The 21,530-nt window shown below is 42.5% G+C and overlaps 2 protein-coding genes and 2 non-coding genes across 9 annotated transcripts in view; 3 read left to right on the forward strand and 1 right to left on the reverse strand.

The window, feature by feature from the left end:
* LOC137876579 (CD166 antigen homolog) overlaps positions 1-5,528 on the forward strand; it is a 29,543-nt gene extending 24,015 nt beyond the window's left edge. For 3 of the 5 annotated variants that reach the window (XM_068716288.1, XM_068716296.1, XM_068716322.1), the window contains exons 12-16: positions 1,800-1,932; positions 2,672-2,701; positions 3,204-3,315; positions 3,677-3,812; positions 3,903-5,528. In XM_068716288.1, the coding sequence (XP_068572389.1) occupies positions 1,800-1,932; positions 2,672-2,701; positions 3,204-3,315; positions 3,677-3,779 (378 nt within the window). In that variant the 3' untranslated portion in view covers positions 3,780-3,812; positions 3,903-5,528. The remainder of the gene's footprint in view (positions 1-1,799; positions 1,933-2,671; positions 2,702-3,203; positions 3,316-3,676; positions 3,813-3,902) is intronic. The other 2 variants (XM_068716305.1, XM_068716313.1) reach the window with 1 other exon arrangement.
* A 4,116-nt stretch (positions 5,529-9,644) lies between these two features.
* Positions 9,645-20,524, forward strand: dyrk1ab (dual-specificity tyrosine-(Y)-phosphorylation regulated kinase 1A, b). 2 transcript variants are annotated; one of them, XM_068716335.1, is made up of 11 exons: positions 9,645-10,455; positions 13,882-14,078; positions 14,391-14,483; positions 14,609-14,797; positions 15,037-15,184; positions 15,286-15,572; positions 15,704-15,850; positions 15,966-16,106; positions 16,226-16,529; positions 16,633-16,757; positions 16,849-20,524. In XM_068716335.1, the coding sequence occupies exons 2-11, from the start codon at positions 13,959-13,961 to the stop codon at positions 17,434-17,436; spliced, it is 2,142 nt and encodes a 713-aa protein (XP_068572436.1). In that variant the 5' UTR covers positions 9,645-10,455; positions 13,882-13,958; the 3' UTR covers positions 17,437-20,524. The 2 variants fall into 2 exon arrangements, with proteins under 2 accessions (XP_068572436.1, XP_068572445.1); XM_068716344.1 differs by lacking the exon at positions 9,645-10,455 and adding an exon at positions 11,050-11,248.
* A 177-nt stretch (positions 20,525-20,701) lies between these two features.
* trnap-cgg (transfer RNA proline (anticodon CGG)) lies at positions 20,702-20,773 on the forward strand. Its single transcript has one exon. It is a non-coding gene; the product is annotated as a tRNA-Pro (tRNA).
* A 219-nt stretch (positions 20,774-20,992) lies between these two features.
* On the reverse strand, positions 20,993-21,064 carry trnap-agg (transfer RNA proline (anticodon AGG)). The gene has a single exon. It is a non-coding gene; the product is annotated as a tRNA-Pro (tRNA).
* Between the last annotated feature and the right edge of the window lie 466 nt (positions 21,065-21,530).

The raw sequence follows: 21,530 nt of genomic DNA on the forward strand, positions 1-21,530 counted from the left end.
ACCAGTTCTAGGATTTTGACTTCTTGGGGATCTGAATGAGGGTGTGTGAATGGAGGTCTATGTTACCCTTCCACTCTTAAAAATACTCATCTCATCTCATCTTCAACCTCTTATCCGGGATCGGGTCGCGGGGGCAACAGCTCCAGCAAGGGACCCCCAAACTTCCCTTTCCACATCAGCCAGCTGATGGGGGATCCCGAGGCGCTCCCAGGACCAGTTTGGAGATTATAGTCCCTCCACCTGGTCCTGGGTCTCCCATCAGGGTCTCCTCCCAGCCGGTCGTGCCTGGAACACCTCCCTAAGGAGGCGCCCGGGTGGCATCCTCACCAGATGGCCAAACCACCTCGACCACCACGTGTCATTGATTAGACGGGATGGAGACCAGCAGTTCTCCTGACCTCCTAGAATCCCAGTCAGAATGCTTTGAAGGTTTCTCCCAGTCCTCCCGTCACTGTTTAACACTGGCTGTCACATAGATCCATGTTCTGACGGCGGTCTTCCACTTGTTTTGTCCTGCAGTGCAGTATCTGCAAAGGAGCATCAACATGTGTATTGTAGTCGATGTGTGTATGTGCAGCAGGTGATGCTCGCGTGGTTGTTAAGGTGAAACGGCGTTTCTTTTTCCTCCAAACAAACCGATCCGTTTCTGCCTGCATCCATTGTGAGGGAGCTGAAAAAGCCCTCGGTTTGCCGGCGTCTTGTTCCTGAGACAGTTGATGCTTTTGCTTCTTTTTTTTTTTTTTTTTGCCACAGAGTGAATGCTCCCCGTTATGTACATAGCAGTTTGGACTGTTAGTGTTTTCCCCAGCTACCACACTTATCCAGTCCAAACATTTCTAGGCGTTTGTGCTCAGTGTTTCGAAAGAGTACATTTCTTCATTTTCTCTGAGGCTCAAACACTGTTTTGCTCCAGACTGTCATAAAGACAAATTTTTCCCTTTTTTTTTTTTTTGGTTGCCTCTTTTGTTCCCGTGGCGTACCTGTGTGCACACTGATAGCAGAAGCACTCATTGAAGCGGTTTGAATTTCACGTTAACCTGAGGGTTGTGTGGGATGGTCACAATTCTATTCAGCCCTTTCACTCAGTTTTCTAACCTCAAAACCAAAAAACCCCCGTGTGTCATAATTAATCAACTCCAAAGTGTGCGCTGCACTCATTCACTTAAGGATAATGAATTCACGGAGATAACACACATTTCTACATTTCAGTCCCAAGTTCTTTTGAAATCCTCTCGGCCCATCCTTTTAAAGCCTATTCACAGAGACCGTAACGTAAGGCTTGGATACGGGCTCGGTGATGGGTATTTACTGAAGTGCCACATCCTCTTGTATGTGTAGAGGACAGAGAAAAGGGTGTTGGCAGTTGGTCTTTGTGTCTGGGGTTTTCCTGTGGGACTTTAAAGTGTCTATATCCCAGAGGCACGCGCTGCGTCTTTGTCACGGGGAAAAAAAAGGCTCGTATCGATCCAATGCCGCCCCCTAGTGGTACGAAACATAAACTTCTTTACGTGTGTGTGTGGCAGGATCAGAAACAATTTACATTACATTACAGTCATTTAGCAGACGCTGCTATCCGAAGCGACTTACAATTCAGTATCTGTCTATATAGAGCACAGCTACGGGAGCAACTTCAGGGTCAAGGGTCAAGGGTCAAGGACACATTGACATGAGACTAGTGGAGCCTCTGACCCTCTGATTGAAAGACAGCCCTGCTCTCCACTTAGCCACGGTCACACATCTATAACATTAGATATGTGAATATTAACGTTTGTGCTTCTTTGTCTCCTCCTGACGTTCAGCTTGACGAGAGTCCCTTCGTCAACGGAAAGATAACGCACAAGATCACCGTTGTGCCCGCTGCAAATCTTACCGTCTCTTGCTCGGTGTCCAACGAGTTCGGCGCGGACAGCAGGACTATAAATGTGTCGTCGCGTAAGTACAAAGTGTGCAGTGAGGTCCTCTCGTCTCTCTCCGCTCCGTGTTTCTCCTAAAGACTAGCTCTTAACTAGTCTTCTACTCTGCTCACTAGCTCTTAACTAGTCTTCTACTCTGCTCACTAACTCTCTCTGTCTGCATGTGGACTTTACATCATTTTAAAAATGTTTTGAGTAAAACTTCCCCGGTTTATCAGGTATGTGCTTGAGAGTAAACACACACACAGTTAAGGATTTTTTTTTTTTATCGGTGGGATAAAAAAAAAAAAACGCAGAATTTTGGGCTGAACCTTTATGATTCATGAGCTACTTTGCATAATAACACTTGTGTTTTTGCTTCTTTTAAAGTGTGTGTTACATAAGTAGCTGTTTGCCTTTTAGATGATTTGACGTTGAACATCTCACCAGTGTCCAAACGTCTTCATGGCATGCTCCTTGTAGACACCGCTGTCCAACAACACACATCGCTCTTTGCTCTACCTTGCTTACTCATTCCTGCGCGTTTGAGACAGCATTCCACCCCCCCTCCCCCCCCCCCCCCCCCCCCCCCCCTCCCCCCTCTCACTCAGTGGTGTGTATGTTGGGATGCTGGATTTAATCTGTTCCCTCTGTTGAACTTCTTGCATGCAGAAGTAGAATAGAGTCAGAGTGGTACATTTATTCTTCTGGACGTCACGCTTGATTTCTTTTCTTCTTTTTTTTGTTGGAAGTTAATTTTATTTCATATCTGATTTCAGTAATTGAGGAGGTGAGAATGGATAAACAAGGTAAGTTGTAGCGGTCTTCTTGCTTGTAAGAATGGGTGGTGGTGGTGGTGGGGGGGGGGGGGGTGATGGGGGGCGGGATTAAAGTCTTTGGGGGAATCAAATGTTGCTCACTGAAGGAAGGCTCTTGATTCAATATTTACCTTTAACATCGCCTTGGACTCTTCAGCTGGAGGATCGATCTCTGGACGGTGTGTGGTCGTTAATGAAAGCACAGATATGTGAAGGAGTGAGAGGGGAGGAGCTACCAGCATCCTGACAAAATGTCAACATTGTCCATAACCCCGCTGGTTAAAGAAGCGAATCACTGTGAATATCTGCCATTAACATGTAACTCGATGAGTCATAACCATGTGCAGTGCGGATGTGTCCATTCATCAACGCGTTTATTGCACATCATGACTTTTTTTTTTTTGCTTCCCTGTTAGCACACAGTCAGACGGGGGGGGGGTTTCACGCTGAGACGTGTCTCCCGGGTCTCTCACGGTTCTGTTTTCTCTTTCAGACCAATCGGACGATAACGACCAAACCAAGTTGGTGGTTGGAGTTGTGGTCGGTCTCCTCCTCGCCACGGTGGTTATCGGCCTGGCGTACTGGGTCTACATGAAGAAATCCAAGTAAGAAGTGAACGCGTCCGAACACAGCTGTAGAACTACGACGCTTATTACACCTGCGTTATTGTGTAATAGAGGCACAGGGTTGTACATTTTGGCATCGAAACTGATGCGTACATAAGAGCTGTGTTATGGCAGGAATATGTAGATCAATATACAGATATGTTTGTGAAATATACAGATAGTAGTTTTCCTTTTGTCACCACCAAGTCACCATCAAATGCAAATGAACGGTGAATATTAGATATTGTGCAGCACATGTCTATAGTCTATACCGTCATTTAATGCCATATAAAGATTGTTTTTCATACACATGACTGTAGAGTGAAGCACGTCACGGTTAACGGTGTTTTATTCTAAACAGGCAAGGAAGCTGGAAGACCGGTGAAAAGGAGGACGGCTCCTCTGAGGAGGAGAAAAAGCTGGAGGAGAAGGTGGAGGAGAACAGCCAAAAAGCTGAGGTGTAAAGAAACGTCAGCCACGCTTTGGGAATGTGAAAGGTAGAACGCGTTTCCATCTCACGCCTCAGAAGTAAAGATGAACAAAGTCTTTCTCTTTTTAAACATCCATTCTAATTCTCTTCTTTCCAGTGGGAACGTGGAACTTTTGCACATTTCTCTTCACCTTTTGTCTTTGGGGATGAAAAAAAACAACAAAAAAACAAGTGTACATTGGGACGAAGACGCTTTGGATTTGGTTTCAGGGAAAATTTGACTAAAAAGCATATCCAACCCCCCCACTCCTCAAACCATCACCCCCCCCTATTCCTAAAAAAACCCAGAGAATGGATACTGTATGTGATATACATAACTTGTCTGCACTACTGATACCCGTGTAAACCTGTCTACTATTAGGACTCATGTTTGTTAGAATGATAATTGTGGAGCTGAAGAAGCGCAGGTCTTTCTGGTTTCGTTAGTTGATGCGAGTAGACTTCCTACTGGACCAGTTGCCTTTGCTGTAAGGATGTGTCGGCCTGCATCAGTGTGACCCTGTGGGCCGAGGGGACGCCGCCGCCGCCGTCGCTTTCTAGCTTCACGTCGTCACAGTCGATTAAAAACACACAACCTCTGCCTTCGACGTCAGCGGACTACACCCTTTCATTTGTGCGTTTTGTTTCCGTTTGTTCATTAAGGCGTTAAAAAAAAAAAAAGAAGAAAAAAAAAAAAAAAAGTGTTGAAATAGAGATGAAATTCCTGAAAGGGCTATGGGTTATTGGGGTTATACTCTGCATTAGTTATAGAAGGTGATATGATTTACATTGCAGGAAGTAGGCGGTGTGGCACACAGTTCTTTGGCATCACATGATTTTATTTTATTTTTATTTTTTGTTGTTCTTTGATTGTGTGTACCAAACAAACCAGGACAGAAAACAACAGAAACCGGGTCTGTTTCTTTTTTTCTTCAGATGTACTGTACATTGGACATAACCACTGTGTGACACAGGCAGGTAGCTGACTGAGAGGAGGTGCAGTTAACTCACACCGCCGGCTTTAGTTTGGCCGTACAGATTGTTTTCCATGAAGCCGGTGTTTGTTTCCACTCACCGGGCCTGTAGTAGCGAGCCAAACGTTTCAAGGCTGACGAGTGGACTCTCTGTGTGTTGAGGTACGGTCGTTGATTGTGTAGCTGTGGCATCATTGCGCATTGAGAGGACGAGGCGTGTCTCTCAAAGCAGTGATACGTTCGCCTTCTTTTCAAAGTCTCCCTGTAGTTGCTTCGGTTTGTGACGTTCACTGGGCTTCATGTTCTCGCGTCCGGTTTGTGTAGAATACAATGGAATACGCGCAGCTGTGTACGTGTCACAGATTTTGGGTCCTTTTTAAGAGCATTTACTCAATTTGACAAATGTATCAAGAACAGGATGTAATTGTGAAGTATGTGAATTTAATTTTCTTTTTGCTATTTATATTGTAAAAAAAAATGTCCAGGTAGGCAAATTCAATAATGTCCGTATAACTCATAACTTTGATTGAAACGGTTGGTAAATTGCTTGCGGACGTTACACAAGTGTCAGTGAGTCATCGGTGGGTTGCTCAGCGTCTGCTTGGACACTAGATTCAGCATGTGATCGTCTCAGACCTCCAAGCTGCTGTTTGTAAAACCATCAAATTGGAAGAATGACCAAAGAAAGTGAACATTGCCATGCAAGTATTGTAAATACCCGATGTTTGTTTTTGTACTTTTGTTTAAAATAAAGTGTACATTTGGAAAAGTTACGTCCACCGAATATTAATTCTGTTGTTACAGTTTCCACATTTTTCATCTTTTGAAATAAAGAGCAACACGGTTTCCAAATGTTTTTCACTTGTGGGAAGGAGAAGCTTTCCGTCAAATGACCGTATGACGACGGATGAATGTTGTAGAAAATAGACGATGTCATTTCAGCACATAGAAGTAATGCATTCTGCAGGAGGAAATGTGTTTGAGTCAATCTTGGAATGTGATGAAAATGTTTCTGCATCAGAGGTCCAGAAATATCAAACGGAGAGAACGTGACGCGATGTGTTCAAATTCATTCCTAGTAGAAACTATTGTAAATATCTTCAACTGATCAGGATTTTAGATTTGATCCAAAAATGAATTATCAAAACTGATATGTGATGTTGCATTGTTGCTGTCTACAGTATCAGGTTACAGCTCACCTCATTATAAGGAGGTGAGGATTCAGGAAATAGTAACCAGAATAACCTTGATCCCATTGCCAGGGTGACCACAAACACCTGGAAAACAAACAGCTGGACGGACAGGTGTGACGTGTGACTTGTGTCCCTTTCACTATCAAACATTTGAGGGAAGTACATTTACTCAAGTATTGTGTTTCAGCACACGTTAAGGTACTTGTACTTTAAGTTCCACGTTTTGCTGCTGTATCCCTCTACTCCACCACAAGCCTGAGGGAAATATTGTATGTTGAATGCAGTGTTTTTACTATATGACATCACTACTAAATAAAGAATGTGAATGCTCTTTCCTTCACAAAAACAGCATCTTTGGAATCTGTTTTGATTCAGTAGTGGCGTCTCTGCAGGGGCTTAAACATTATGTCAAAGTGGACACCATCCATGGACACCATTACATTCACTGACTGAAGCAGAAGAGACGTACAGCAGAAGGACACTCCTGAGAGAGAGAGAACAGGTACGTTGAATCTGACTGATTCTGGATCTGAGACATGAGGAGGACAAAGACACCCTGATCTGATTAAAACTACTTCAGCTGGAGATGTAAATGTACTTTTCCATACAGTCTAAAAGCATGATTTGTTTAGTAATCACATGAAATGCTAATTAAAGGTGATCTTATCTTAAGGTAATTTAAAGGCCAGTGTCAGCAATTAGTCTTTACCTTTAACCAGTTAGTAGCTGATGCACAATCTCCAAATAAAGAGTATACGAAGAAATGTAAGCACGGACGTCATCACCAGATGCTCTGCGTAATACCAAACAAAATGAGCTTCTACTGCCACCTTGTGCTCAAAGAAGCGACTGTAACGACCAGTGCTGGAGTCGAGGGAACGCGTCTGTGTGACGCGTTTCCTTCTGGGAATAAAAACCTTGTTCCTGGTTCATAAAGACTCTGTTTCTTTCCAAATTCCCAGGATGTGCAAGTGGGAAAGCATAAACTGAATGCTTTGTTTTCTCTGTAGGCTTTGACCATTAGGCGTGGTTTGACAGCGGTCATGTATTCATCTTGCAACACATTGTTTCCTGTCGCTTCATGTGCATCGGGGTCTCTGCGGCGACCGCTGCGTTGTCGTTGCAAGTGATGCAGACGGCTGCTGTGGGCTGCAAGAAACGATTCACGGTCAATTCGCTCGCTGATAGCACCCACCCAACACTCTGCATTGGATATACCCTTTGACTCTAACGTTTGAGCTGGTGAATGACATAGAAGTGGCAAAATTGTAGGGAAAATACATGCATGCGTGCAAGAGTGTATATGTCTGACAAAGCTTGTGCTACACTTGCAATTTGCAAGCTTTAGTGTTCTTCGTGTATTGTTTTGCTGTTGTTTAACAGCGTAGTTCTTCTCTCCAAAAGTCTTCTGTTATTAAAAAGTCCTGGCTAAGAAGTTGAAGAATTAATAGAGCGGTCTGGGATGAAGTATTCCTTTCCGCTAATGTAATAAGAAGAAGCAGGTAGGATTAACTCGATGACTGCTGCTGACTAATGTGGGGAAAAGGAAGGTAAACACCAACACATCATGAGTGGCATCTCAACCTGTGATGCAACACTGTTGGGGATATAAAGAACCTGCTGCATGTTGAAATATAGTCATGGAAATGACAATTGAAACAATACTTATTGTATGTAAGACAGTAAAAATCTAGTTTTTCCACCATGACTTAAGACACTGTTGTTCTCGGCTTAGTGGGGTCTGCAGCTTGTTGGTCCAACGGTGGTAGACAGAAGGAAGGACGCATATTAAAAAGAAGAAAAAGGAAGTGTTATATTTGCGCCTTCTTTTTTACATAAGCAGCGATATATTCCTCCAACGCAGGCATGACAATCGGCCCCCACTCCAAATACATTTACTAAAAAGTTGGATCAATATTCAGGCATAGGTTTATACCAAGGCTAATGGTTAAATGTGAATCTAAATCTGTTGGAGGCTACAAAGAGCTCATCTTTTTCTTTTTTTTCTGGCAGACTTTAAACATTGTTAACCCATCCTTTAGCTCTGAGTATGAGAGGGAGATACTGGCCTCTAAATCCCATTATCTTAGCCGAAGCCAACAGCAAGAGACCTTTGTGTCGTCTTTAACGCGGAACTAAACTGTAGGACTCGTATGTCATCAAATCTGCTTTTTATCCTCTCAAAAACACAACTAAAGTGTGGTCATCTCTCTCTCTCTAGGTGCAGAGAACCTAATGCAAGCTTTAATATCCAGCTCTTTCCAACAATAGCACATAGGAATAAAACCAAAGCATCACAACTCCACTTCTTGAGTAAATAAATACGGTCTTAAAATGTTGTTAAAGCGTGGAAAGCAGCATTGTTCATTCCTTTATCGTTCCTCTGTCGGCGTCCACATTCGGCATGACAGTCCGATGTAACTGCTGTGGGGATGGAAAGTCATCATGTTGCCCCCTTTGGTTTGAATGGTAGCTACACACACACACACACACAAAAAAAAGCCTATGGGGTTTGCACACAGCCAGCAGATGTCATAAGTTGACAATTTCACTCAGATCACAGATATCTCTTGTGCCTGGAGGATACATGGAAATAATTGCTGTGCAGTAGTTAACCGTCATGACAGTCTCAGATGGAATAACAAGTGTTTTGGGGAAGCAACAAAGTTTATGTGAAGAATGCTTGCGATAAATAGCTATCAATGTGAGAGAAATGTAGGCCTGCAGCAGAAACGCTGCCCTAATAAAATTAATTTCCACTCATTATAATCAAAGCATCCTTATTTATTCTGCTGCACTGACAACATTGTATTTCCTTTTTTTCTTTTCAGAATAAATACAATGAGTTTATTACAGGTAACAAACGAATCTGGGGTAAAAACATTGGTTAAAGTGTATAAACTTTTAGCACGTCTTTAGAATTAAGATGTGTCAAGGCTATTAAAGGATGGCGTCACAATTGTTAATGTATAGGTCTTAAAGCTATAGTCAGGTGTCCATATGTTGTTGTTTTTTAAACAGGATGGTCTGCCATCATTCTGCTTGTCCATTCTGGCCATTAACAGATCCTCTCCTGGACAAAATAAGTAAGTATAACTCTGTCTATGCAAAAATATATTCCAAAGTTTATCTGAGGTTTATCAAAGGCTTCAGATGTACACAAGCGTAGTGGATACCTTCCAAAGTTATTGTGCTTTTATTGTACACAAATCCCTGTTTTACTGCTTTTGTTCCACTGCAGCTCAGCAGGGAAACACTGTGGATGCACAAAGAGGGCATTTTATTTTAAAGTACAAGAGGAAATATAGCTGTTTCACATACAAAAAATGACATGTAACAATACCTGTGAAGACATGATTAATATTGTCAACAATGGAGCTATGTTATTTGTCTAAATCAGCAACGCTACAGGCAGAAAATAGGAAAACACACAGACTGACTAATACGTGTGAGAGAAGTAAGGCTTAAGGCTACAATCATAAAAGGCTACGGTAGTTTCCATTTGTAAAAATAATAAACATCTCTTCTGGATGGTAGCAACAGGCCAAACGCGGTTAACAAGACACACGGGGAGACCGCAGGAGTTATGTGTGTCCTGTAACTCTGGTCAGTTAGATTTTATTCGTCATTGGTACATCCGGGGACTTCATTTTTTTGATTGACAGTTGCCATGGCAACAAGCTAGAGCATCGCCATTTTGTCAGGAGGGTTTTTTTTCCCAGCTCAGTCTTTTCAAATGTTCTCCCTTCCCGCCGGAATAATGCTGCCAGTGGATATATATTTGACGTTTTTGGATATCGAAATGCGTCTAGTGGACCGGATTAAGAAGATCAAGAGGCCGACGTTTTAACATAGCAGAAATAATTAGGCGGCGCCGCACTAACTCAGTTGTCCGTGTCTCTGGTCCACCGGGCCGGTTCACTGCGCAGGTTTGGACCGCGCGCCATTTTGTGAAAATTGACACAAAATTCTTAACCAAAATTATCAGAGGACACGGTTTCTGTTTCATGTTTGAAACACTCTGGATTTAACTGTACTGTCGTAACCATCGAAGTGACCGACGCAAAATTTGCAAAGACACGGTAAAATCGGAATTTGGCATAACGTTTATTTAGCGGTAGCTAGAATCGTTAGCTCGAGGCTAGCCGAAGAAGCTACAGCTAGCCAGGGCAGGTAGCTAATGTTAGCTTCATTTTGTCAACTAGCTAGCCAGTTCGCTAAGGTTAGCTAGTGAGTTATGCGTGCTAGTTAACGCTAGCATGTTGCTAGTCATCAGCTGTTAGTCGAAGTTGCTTCGATCTCCAATGTTGTTCACCAAAGCTTGGGGTATGAAACGCGTATTAAATCTGGCTGGCGAATTATTCTAGAGTTTTGCCGATCAGAGGACGCGGATTGTATTTAACGTTAACATCGCTAACCGTGCAGGGAGGGGAGAATCTCAAGCTGGATAAGTTTCCTCATCATACAGGTTATTGGACTTTAAATGAAGATCGTGCCATCAGAGGTGAGCATTTGTTAAATGTTACGTCAGTTTAAAATGTCACGTTAACGCTTTTGCAGTTGTGTGTGTATATGTATGTATATATATTTATATATATATATATGTAACGTGAATGGTTAACAATGATGGACGCGACAGTGAAGTTGAGAATAGTAGCTTATGGTATGGCGGCTAGCTTACATTTTGTGGCGGTTAAGCCAGCGTTAACATTCTAGTCCAGTCAGTAGGTCAACGGACTAATTTAAATCGGAATCCAGAACGGTTCTGTAGCTTGTTGTCAGTTAGAGGGTCCAACGGACGAATCGAACGTTACAGCTAACGTTCACCCTGCGATATAACACACTGTCATTGTAAGGTACAATTCAAGCTGTTGTGTTAGCTAACAGCCCTGTTTGATTTACCGCGGATGTCTTATTTTATAAACATCAACGTTCGGTGTAGTTTGTGTTTTTAGAGTTGCTCACCTAGCTAACGTTAACCTGGCTAACGCCTGGTAGCTCATACTGCTAACCTGGCTAATGGTTAACGGCTTGTTGACGAACCAGCTGAGTGGGCCCAGCAGCGTCACTAGCTAGCGTTAACGCTGGATTGGTGAGAGATGTGCTCGCTTGTCCCGCAGTTTTCACGGTAACGTTATAACGACGACAGCGTTAGCTAGTTAGACCGCTAACGGTAACGTGAGCCTGAATACGAGGAATTGGAGGCATACACGAACAATATGTAGGACGAGAGGACGCGAATTAACACTGAATATGCGTTCTAAATTCCAACCATGACGAGATCTACCCCATCATCTGTAAGTACAGAGTTACTCCGTCGTTATGCACGGACGTTAGGCTTTTAATTGTTCTGGACGGGTTGCATTTGATTCATCTTTGGATCGTATCGGTTGGGCGTGAGAAGATGACACACAAGCTCGTTACAGAGGTCTTCAGCCATCACTTGTGATACAGCTACTAATAGCATGCTAGCTGTCGTTATATTTACACCTAAATAGGCCCGTTGATGCCGTGGTGAGTGGAGCCAGGAGAGGAACTGTTCATATGTCAGTACTGAAAATGAAGATTAATCAAACGTTTTGGAAAGACTAAAGAGCTACAAGTGCGCTTGTAAAATGGCTTTATTGTCAAATACAGCTTTGGTTTTTTTCCCATTCGGGTTAATGATTTAAAAAAAGCCAAATTCACTCCAGTTAGTCCGATACCAGGTATTGTGTTTGCTAAATGAGCTCAAACCTTTTCAGTTATTTGCTCACTTGAATGATACAGCAGTGTACAGTACTCTATTATGACGTTCATACAGCAACTTAGTAACTAACTATATTTCATGTCATAAAATCCACTATAATTACAAAGGTGTATTAACTATAGGCATGTAAAGAGGAGAACCACAACAATATGAATCCTCCTTTGCTTTGTTAATTGTGGTCTGTGCCACTCTGAGTGAACTATTCATCTTTTAACAGTTTCATAAGAGCTTCAGATCTTTTGTGTTTTTAAAATGTCATTGTCTGGGCATTTACTGCTTTTGACGGTTGATCTACAAGCAGCTTGCTTTTTTTTTATTATAGATTTTCATAATTATTTTTAAAAATCCCCAAAGTTCCACCATTTACCCCGAGCACACTTTTCAAAGTTTTGGGGTGTCCTCTATTCTCCAGGGGTCCTCTGGTCCTTCTCAGCACAAGTTGAACCACTATGAAGTTAAATCCCCACCAACGATGCACAGTGGTAATGATCAGCTTTTATTCTTTGTAGTGGTTTGCTGCTGGACTCTTCTTCCAGGATGATATGACATTTTACAGGAGATGATGCATCCAGGTTAGCTGCTATAGATTATGCCTTAACCCTTTGGTGAGAAGTGGTCCACCTAAGATCTTCTCTTTTAGTTATTTGGCTGTTTTGAATCAGAGATCCAGACGTACACATTTAAGGACATTCTTCAGTGGGGAAAAATCAAACAATGTTTAGTCATTGCTAGCATTGGTCAATGCAGTATTTAAATATCAATTTAATGCAGTTTAACTTTACATTTAAGGACAGCGCTCCAAATGATGGTCTCAGCTGAACAAGCATTGAAAATAGACACACTCGTCATAATGAAATATCAGTCTTATCATTTTAGTGCTTTAAATATATTTGTCTATAAAAAGTTAAAAGTAAAGAAAATTGGATATTAGGTCTGTCTAATTAAACCAAATTTGCTTTACCTTTTAAAGTATCACTTGTACCATCCTTGCAACACAAGATCTTATTTTAAAGTTTTTATTTTATTTAAAAATAATAATAATAAAATTAATTTTATATTTATATATATATATATATATATCTATATATATATATATATATATATAGATATATATATCTATATATATATATATATATTTCAAATACAGGCTTTGACGGTGCTCTGCCCTCCTACAGTTCCTCTTCTTTCTCAGTGGATGTGTATATTTTCCTTTTCCAGAGCTGGGTCAGCTTTCTAATGCTCTCAGATGGAGTGCAGGTTTTGGGCTGTGCAGCTATTTTGCTGTCAGGCTCTTGTGTTGAAAGCAGCGTCTAAGTGTGCCAAAGTTCAATTTTATTTCTTGTTTATTTCTTGTTTTCTCATTGGAAAATGGGAGCAGCTCTGCCCTGGCAACAAAAGTAGGCTATTTGCATACTGCGTTGTGATTGGTCTGTGCATTGATGGGCTTGCCAAATCACGCTGTATCTCTGTGGTGATAGGCTATGCTAATTAGGTGCTGTTGCTGGGATTCTGAATAGTGGTTACTGTGTAGCACTGGTGAATTGTGTTGTCTGGTGAGAGATGCTGATAGCTGCACATGCTATTTGATAATTTTTTGATTCCTTCTGGCTTAAAATGAAGGATGATTCACTGTGTAGTGTGGAGATGCTTTATTTTCACCCCTTTTCACTGTTAAACCTGCTGTTTTGCTCCTTTTTCTTCACAAAGGTTGATATATTACTGCTATCATTTATTTTATGGTTATCCTTTGATGCATTTTTCTGACCTTACATGTTTAACAAAAGAAACTTGGCATTTATCTGAGATTTCTCTTAGCAATAAATTAATCCTTTTTATTGTTCTCAACATCTTATGATCATTTTGTCTGTTTTAGTTTAAGCTTGTTCATTTCAACATGCATGTAAATATTACAAATGCATACTTTGCATTTTTGCATACACACACATATATGTATATATTAATATTAATAATAATAATAATAATGCGCTTTAATATTAAATCTGTACAATAAGAAGCAAATATCTCTATCTGTTTTATTTTTAGGCCGTTAACTGCCTGTATGGAAGAGGAAATGCTGCCGTTTTACATTAATGTCATTAGCCTTTTTCCTCTGTGTGTTTTGTTCCATTTAATGTTGAATTAAGGTAATATGCAGCTCACAGCGGTGCTCATTTCTTCCAGGAGGAGAGACTTCAGCATGCAAACCTTCGTCCGTCCGGCTTGCGCCCTCTTTTTCTTTACACACTGCTGGTCTTCAGATGGCTGCTCCAATGCCCCATACGCACCAGCAGTACAGTGACCGCCTCCAGCCAAGCACTGACCAATCTGTTACGGTCTTACCGTACAGCGACCAGACACCACAGCTCACTGCCAATCAGGTACACTAACCCTACCCTACCCCTAGCACTTGCACTTCTGTTCGTCTTCTTGTCTAGGGTTACAGGAATTGCAATACTTAACGTGATATGAAAGTATACTTACCTCTCTGCTGCTGTCACCAGGCAGAGTAGCTGCTTGTACATGTTCTTTCAGTCAAGTCATTTCAAATTGTGCAATATATATTTTATACATTTTAATAAATGGCCTCTAAGATTTACCATAAGCAGTTTAGATGAGCCCTGCTACTCACAAGTGTACTGTGCATATTGTTTGTTTCTGAAATGTTGTGACTTTCCCATGTGATACTTCAGAGGCACATGCCCCAGTGCTTTCGTGACCCAACTTCAGCTCCCCTGAGGAAGCTCTCCATTGACCTTATCAAAACATACAAACACATCAATGAGGTTTGTTTTGGCTTCTTCTGTACGTTACATTGTAAAGATTCTTGCAAAATGCTGAAAATTCAAGAGCAACATAAAAACGTCTTCAATTGTGTTCACGGGAACTGTTTACTCGTTTAATTCAATAGGTGTATTATGCAAAAAAGAAGCGACGGCACCAACAGGGTCAGGGTGAAGACTCCAGTCACAAAAAAGAGAGGAAGGTCTTCAATGATGGCTATGACGATGATAACTATGACTACATCGTCAAGAATGGGGAGAAGTGGATGGACCGCTATGAGATTGATTCCTTGATAGGAAAAGGATCGTTTGGACAGGTGCTTAATTCTAAAACACACACACACACATATATTCTTAGTTTGAGCATGTGACCGAGACAGTTGTCTTTAACTTGGAGAAACAAATGATTGTTTAATTTTCCTCTCTATAAATAACAGCAAGATGTTTCACGTGCAGTTGACGTTTTCAAATGTTGATGTTCGTTATCAAAGGGACAGTTCCTATTTGTCCTTCGGGGATGATTCAAGCGTTGTTCTCGTCGGCGTCTTTTCTTTAGGTTGTGAAAGCGTACGACCGTGCTGAGCAGGAATGGGTTGCCATTAAGATCATCAAGAACAAGAAAGCTTTCCTCAATCAAGCCCAGATTGAAGTGCGCCTCCTAGAGCTCATGAACAAACATGACACCGAGATGAAATACTACATCGGTAATCCACCCGCCTGACATCTGATGACACGTATAAAAGCAATTTCAAAGGCGTTTGTTGCATTTGACTAACATGGGTGCAATTTGTGTTTTTTCCTGCAGTTCACCTGAAGCGTCACTTCATGTTCCGGAACCACCTCTGCCTCGTGTTTGAGATGCTTTCCTACAACCTGTACGACCTACTCCGAAATACCAACTTCCGCGGCGTCTCACTCAACCTCACCCGGAAGTTTGCCCAGCAGCTATGCACGGCGCTGCTCTTCCTGGCCACGCCTGAGCTCAGCATCATCCACTGTGACCTGAAGCCTGAAAACATTCTCCTCTGTAACCCCAAGAGGAGTGCCATCAAAATAGTGGACTTTGGCAGCTCATGCCAGCTGGGACAAAGGGTATCTAGCTGCACTTTATTCTTATCAGCAATACAATTAAGTGTGCGATAGTTGTTGCTTTGAGACGTTGGGTGTAATGAAAAGGTCATTCAGAGATCACAAGTAAGACTGTCCGTGCTTTCTTTTTATAGATATACCAATATATCCAGAGTCGCTTCTACCGTTCCCCAGAGGTGCTGCTGGGAATGCCCTATGACCTGGCCATCGACATGTGGTCCTTGGGTTGCATCTTGGTTGAGATGCACACTGGAGAACCTCTCTTTAGCGGAGCTAATGAGGTATAAGAAGCTGCAATGCTTTTTGTGTGCTGTTGTGTTAGGAATACTCTCTATTCAGTGTTGCAGATGTACAATGTGAATGTTGCAGTAACTTGATTCATAACTTGTTCCCCAGGTGGACCAGATGAACAAAATAGTCGAGGTTCTTGGTATCCCACCTAATCACATAATGGACCTAGCCCCAAAAGCCAGGAAGTTTTTTGAGAAGCTTTCAGATGGTACATGGAGTGTTAAGAAGACCAAAGATGGCAAAAGGGTGAGCTCATTTCTCTAGTTTCTACTGGTACACTGAAAACCAAGGTGAATGTAGTGATGCTGTGCAGAAGCCATGGCTGAGTAAATCTCTTAATCTTCGCGTACTCTGCCTTTAAACAGTATAAGCCTCCAGCCTCTCGGAAGCTCCACTCCATCCTGGGTGTGGAGACGGGGGGTCCAGGTGGCCGGCGGGCGGGGGAGTCTGGCCACGCTGTTGCCGACTACTTGAAGTTCAAGGACCTGATCCTCCGGATGTTGGACTATGACCCTAAGAGCCGCATCCAGCCCTACTATGCCCTGCAGCACAGCTTCTTCAAGAAGACTGCGGATGAGGGGACCAATACGAGCAGCAGCGTGTCCACGAGCCCCGCCTTAGAGCAGTCCCAGTCTTCAGGAACCACCTCCAGCACCTCCTCTAGTTCAGGTAACCGTTCACCTGAGAACCCTGCTGCTCGGCTGTCCGCCGCGTAAATTAGTGAACGAAATAGTTTGTATCAGCTGTCGTGACACTTGTGTTTAACCCTCAGGAGGATCATCTGGGACAAGTACCAGTGGCAGAGCGAGGTCAGACCCGACCCATCACCACTTGCACAGTGGAGGACACTTTGGCGCGGCCTTGCCTACCATCGACGGTGACAGCCTCTGCCCACAGGTCAGTGAGACGCCCGGTTATCTGAAACCGTAAAAATGGTGCGGCCATATTCAACAACTGACTCCTGTTATCTTTTTTTTGACATCGGCAGGCAAGACAGCCTTACCCACCCCCGCTGGTGTGGGGAGGTGGCGTTGGACCAGAGTCGGTCACTGGAGAGACTCACCCAGTCCAGGAGACCACCTTCCATGTCCCCCCTCAGCACCCTAAGGCCCTGCATCCCCACTCACATGCTCATCACCACCACGGGCAGATGATGGCGACACGACCACGCCCACGCCACTACACCTCCCCGACACACAGCTCCTCAACACAGGACTCCATGGAGGTGGTTCACGGCCATCTGTCCATGACCTCCCTGTCTTCCTCTGCCTCCTCTTCCTCTACATCGTCCTCTTCCACTGGGAACCATGGCAACCAGGCCTACCAGCTCCGCCATTTGCCCGCCGGAGCCCTTGACTTTGGTCAGAACGGTGGGCTGAGCATGGGGCTAGGTGCCTTCTCGAACCCACGGCAGGAGACCGGCATGGCGGCGCACCCTGCATTCTCCATGGGCACGAACACGGGGCCTGCCCACTACCTAGCGGAGGGCCACCTGGGCATGAGGCAGGGCATGGACCGGGAGGAGTCTCCAATGACTGGAGTGTGTGTGCAGCAGAGTTCTATGGCCAGCTCGTGACTGCACTGACATTTGGCTGTGTGTTCCCCCCTGTGCGTCATTTTTAAGGTGGTGTTTTTTACTACAAGGTGTGTTGAGAACAAAAGCTGCTCACGTCAGAAGGGAGATATCACTGAACCGCTACTACAGAGAAAAAGCTTTGTTAAAAAGTATATATGTAATTTTCATCAGATTTTTCTTTTGCAATCATTAGGCACAAAATAATACTGCGGAATAACCATAGTGAGATTGAGACATCCATCTTACCATTTCACCAGTTTCATGTAACCACCAAGTAATCACCATATGGTATTATGTGGCAAAAATCTTCTACGGAGCATCTCAGAGCAACGTTTGCAGCTGTTTTGCAGGTAGCTGTTGGTGATGAAATGCTTGGCGTCCTCTTTCGGTTCAAACTGTGGACTGCCTGACATTATTGTTCCACTGGTTCTTAATTATTTTGCCCTTTTTTAAGTGAAATTTCTCGTAAAAAGCTGCTTGTAAATCCTGTAGCTTGACAATGAGGGGGAAGTGTTTGCGGTGATATTTCTTGTTGTTGGTCGGTATTGTGTAACTCTGTTAAAGGGGAGCACATAGCAGTGGAGTCCCTATAGCGTGTGCTGGCCCGGGCGGAGAGGAGACCCCGCGGGTGGATACTGACACCAACTGGGTCAAAGGAGAGGGGAGCACCACCCCTCAGGCCTAGAGGCCCCTCCGTAGGCCCGGCACAGATGAGAGCAGCGATGGGCGCCGGAGACGAAAGGATCCAGCCCCGGTAAAGGAAGACAGTCAGTGGCTGGTTCTAGATAACCCTTTGGCCTTATGACTCATGGACTTGGGATGGGATGGAGCTGGACATTATCATTTGAATTAAGATGGCTTTTCTCTATTTTTCTCTCTAGACAGCCCTTAATTCTTTAAGGAAATTAAAAACAACTTAGAAAAGGTAAATAAGAATGGTAATTTGAGGCCTTTCTCGACAAAGATTTCTTCTTCAGCAGGGCCCCACATAACAGGGTCTTATTGTACACAACAACCTCCTAAACATTACTTCCTTGAAAATCTTATTCACTGGTTAAGGATTTTGCAGTGGAAAGAACTATCTATTCCAGAGTCTACCCTTTTATGTTTTTGTTATTTTTCCCTTTTGCATGTAGTTCCTCATCAGAACCACCTGCACAAGTCTCTCCATCCAAAACATGGAAACTGAAGAAAAAAATGAGTTAAGTGACTGCCTTTTTTCTCCTCAAATTATGCTGTGAATTTTACAAGAATTTATTTTCCCTTTGGATATGTTTTTATACCAAAGCAGTTGTTTTATAGCATATAGGTGTCTGTAACCAATAATGTAGCAGTTCACCACTTTGACGCAAAGTTTATCAAGATCTTATTTTAACGTCAATACAAACAGCTGCAATATATTACTTTAGCAAAACTGGAGACCGTTGTTGAGACCGTTGGCTATCGTGTATTCTGGCCAGATTTGTTTGCAACGTTTTACCAAAACTGTTTCCATATTAATTGGTAGATTATTTTGGGAGTCTTTTAAAAACTTTGGTATGTTAGAAAATTTGGTAGTTACTCTGCAGGCTCCAGAGTAGCAAGATAGAAGCTGATGGTTTAAAAACGAAAAAAAAAAAAAAAAAACGAAAAAAAAAGGAGACTAATGCGTTCTATTTCTGTGTCGTTGTTTTTCTTTTGCCCCCATCATACTATTTCAAAGGGTTTTGCTGCCTTTCATACATCATTTGGTCAACTTGGCTAGTTTCTGCTGTGAAGCGTGACTTAACGTCATCGTCTTGGCAGGGCAAGGATAATTGTGGCAAATCGGTTTGTGTTGAATGGTATTTTTCTGATTTGGTTAGGGCAGATCCCCCATGATTGTTGTCCTATTCAAAGGGAAAGGGTGTCCGTAAGCCCACAACCGCATGCTCTGCCTCGGCAGACATGTCCTCAAAACATTAGTCAATAACCAGATCTCTCTCTTTTTTTTTTTTTTTTTTTTTATATCAGGGATTTTGAAGTGCTTTCTTTCTTCTGTTGCTCATTTTACCAGCTTTGAAATTAAACAGAAAAACCTGCCCACAGCCACCATTCAAATTTACGGGCAGGCCACAGGTCATGCTGTTGCCATTTTAAAGGAGAAACCATCATACGACACCCATGTTTGGTATTTCCACAAACACAAATGTAAAGCTACCTATATTGAGATTGGGGTTTTATCTGGATGTCAAGGTTAATTGCAAATTTGCAATCATTTTTTCATACCCCGCAGAATTTGAGACATTTAGAAATTGCCAGTGGTTTTATTACTGGCTCTCATACTGGTACTAAACATTCCAAAAATAAAGACTGAAAAAGAAAAAAAATTGACTGCAGTGACTCGTAAGTGTGCGCCTATTTCAGATCATGCTGATTGACCTCTTATTTAGAGCAGTTGTCATGAAATGCAGCCCCTTTTTAATAGTTGAAATAGAATTTATGTATATATTTATATTTTTTTAATAAAGGAAGTATAGAACTCACTACCTTGCTCCTGCTGGTATGTTGATTATGTTTGTCAATTTGGTGACCATTCAGTGGGCAGGAACTCCTGTTTTCTTAGTGGCAAAACCTTGCCTTTTGGCAAAGGTACTTGACTACATCAGGACAACACTATGAGGTAGGGTTTGAATCAAACAGGGAAAGCTAGATCTTCAAACCTTAATAATTTTCACAGGGTATATTGTAAGTGCATGTACATCACAAACCTTACTTTTTGGTTATATGAGAAGCACATGGTTGAAAATAAGGTTCCATCTTTCATAAGCCTGGTCAGTTTGTGGGTTATACACAAACACGTATACTTGTCGACATATCTGAACACCCAACAGAAGTTGAAATCCTCTTATTTAATTTGGATTTATCCTTGTCATTTTTGATTTCACATTTTTTCACTTTTTTTGTACATGCAACATGCACTATAGAATTGAACAGCATGGGGGAAAGGATAAGTCCATGTATCCACAGATTGTAAGATCTAGTCAAGACTTTGCTGTGTTTATGACAATGCCCTTTGTATTATATTAAGACAGTCTTATGTATGATATATAAAAAGAAGTTAATTGAATTCCTCTGCGTGTCTTTATTGTTCTCCGTCTACATTAAGCTGATTTCACTCTTCTTGGAAATTCATGGAACTCTTGCACAGAAAAATACATTACTACAAAGATGCCATATTGAACAGGACAGACCGTGTCTCGTTTACGAGTTTTATAAAAGTACAGGTGCTGTATTATGACGTTCTGGCTCGTTGGTCTAGGGGTATGATTCTCGCTTCGGGTGCGAGAGGTCCCGGGTTCAAATCCCGGACGAGCCCGTAGCATTTTACGCGATGGATGACTAATACTTTGCTAACGCTTATTCGTATTGCAACGTAATTTCGAAGGAAATGGCAAAAACTGTCCACACAGCGCTTTCAAATTATGCGATCATGTGATTTTGGGACGTTGACTATTGGATCATTAACCGTGTTTTTAGATGTTGGGCGCGTCGGGGGGGGTGACTATGATTCTCGGTATTAAACCAAAAGGACCGAGGGCTCGTCCGGGATTTGAACCCGGGACCTCTCGCACCCTAAGCGAGAATCATACCCCTAGACCAACGAGCCGCGTACCAACACGGAAATACATATCGTTTTATAATTTCATGTAGCCATGTATCTATTTATATTTTCAAACAGATCGGATACTGTTACACGTTCTTTATGATATTTAACTGTACGTCTTTTAGACAATCTAGCAACACTAAGTAGGCAGCTAAGACCGGGAGGAATAAGTAAGAAGTATCAACGCTAATGCATAGCTATCGATTGCTAACGTTAATATATGAATTGCTGAATTATTATTCTATTATTTTTAGAATAGCTAGCTATCTGTTTCCACTCTACACGGTCAGTTAAATTGCCTACATCGACACCGACCGTCGCACGATAGCTGGTAGCCTGGATACAGGACAACGAACGATGGGCCTAACGTTCCCTTTAGCTAGCGTTAGCTCCTGTCTTTCGCTAGCGTTAGCTCCTGTCTTTAGCTACCGTTAGCTCCCGTCTTTAGCTAGCGTTAGCTCCCGTCTTT

The sequence above is a fragment of the Cebidichthys violaceus genome, unplaced genomic scaffold (genome assembly GCF_023349555.1).
Source record: "Cebidichthys violaceus isolate CVI_PGR_0920_01 unplaced genomic scaffold, fCebVio1.0.p SCAF_1, whole genome shotgun sequence".
NCBI lineage: Eukaryota > Metazoa > Chordata > Actinopteri > Perciformes > Stichaeidae > Cebidichthys > Cebidichthys violaceus.

Coding starts and splice junctions, on each gene's coding strand:
- dyrk1ab (XM_068716335.1), top strand. CDS start 13,959: ATGGCTGCTCCAATGCCCCATACGCACCAGCAGTACAGTGACCGCCTC. Junction 14,079..14,390: donor CACAGCTCACTGCCAATCAG/GTACACTAACCC, acceptor GTGATACTTCAG/AGGCACATGCCCCAGTGCTT. Junction 16,530..16,632: donor CAGCACCTCCTCTAGTTCAG/GTAACCGTTCAC, acceptor TTTAACCCTCAG/GAGGATCATCTGGGACAAGT.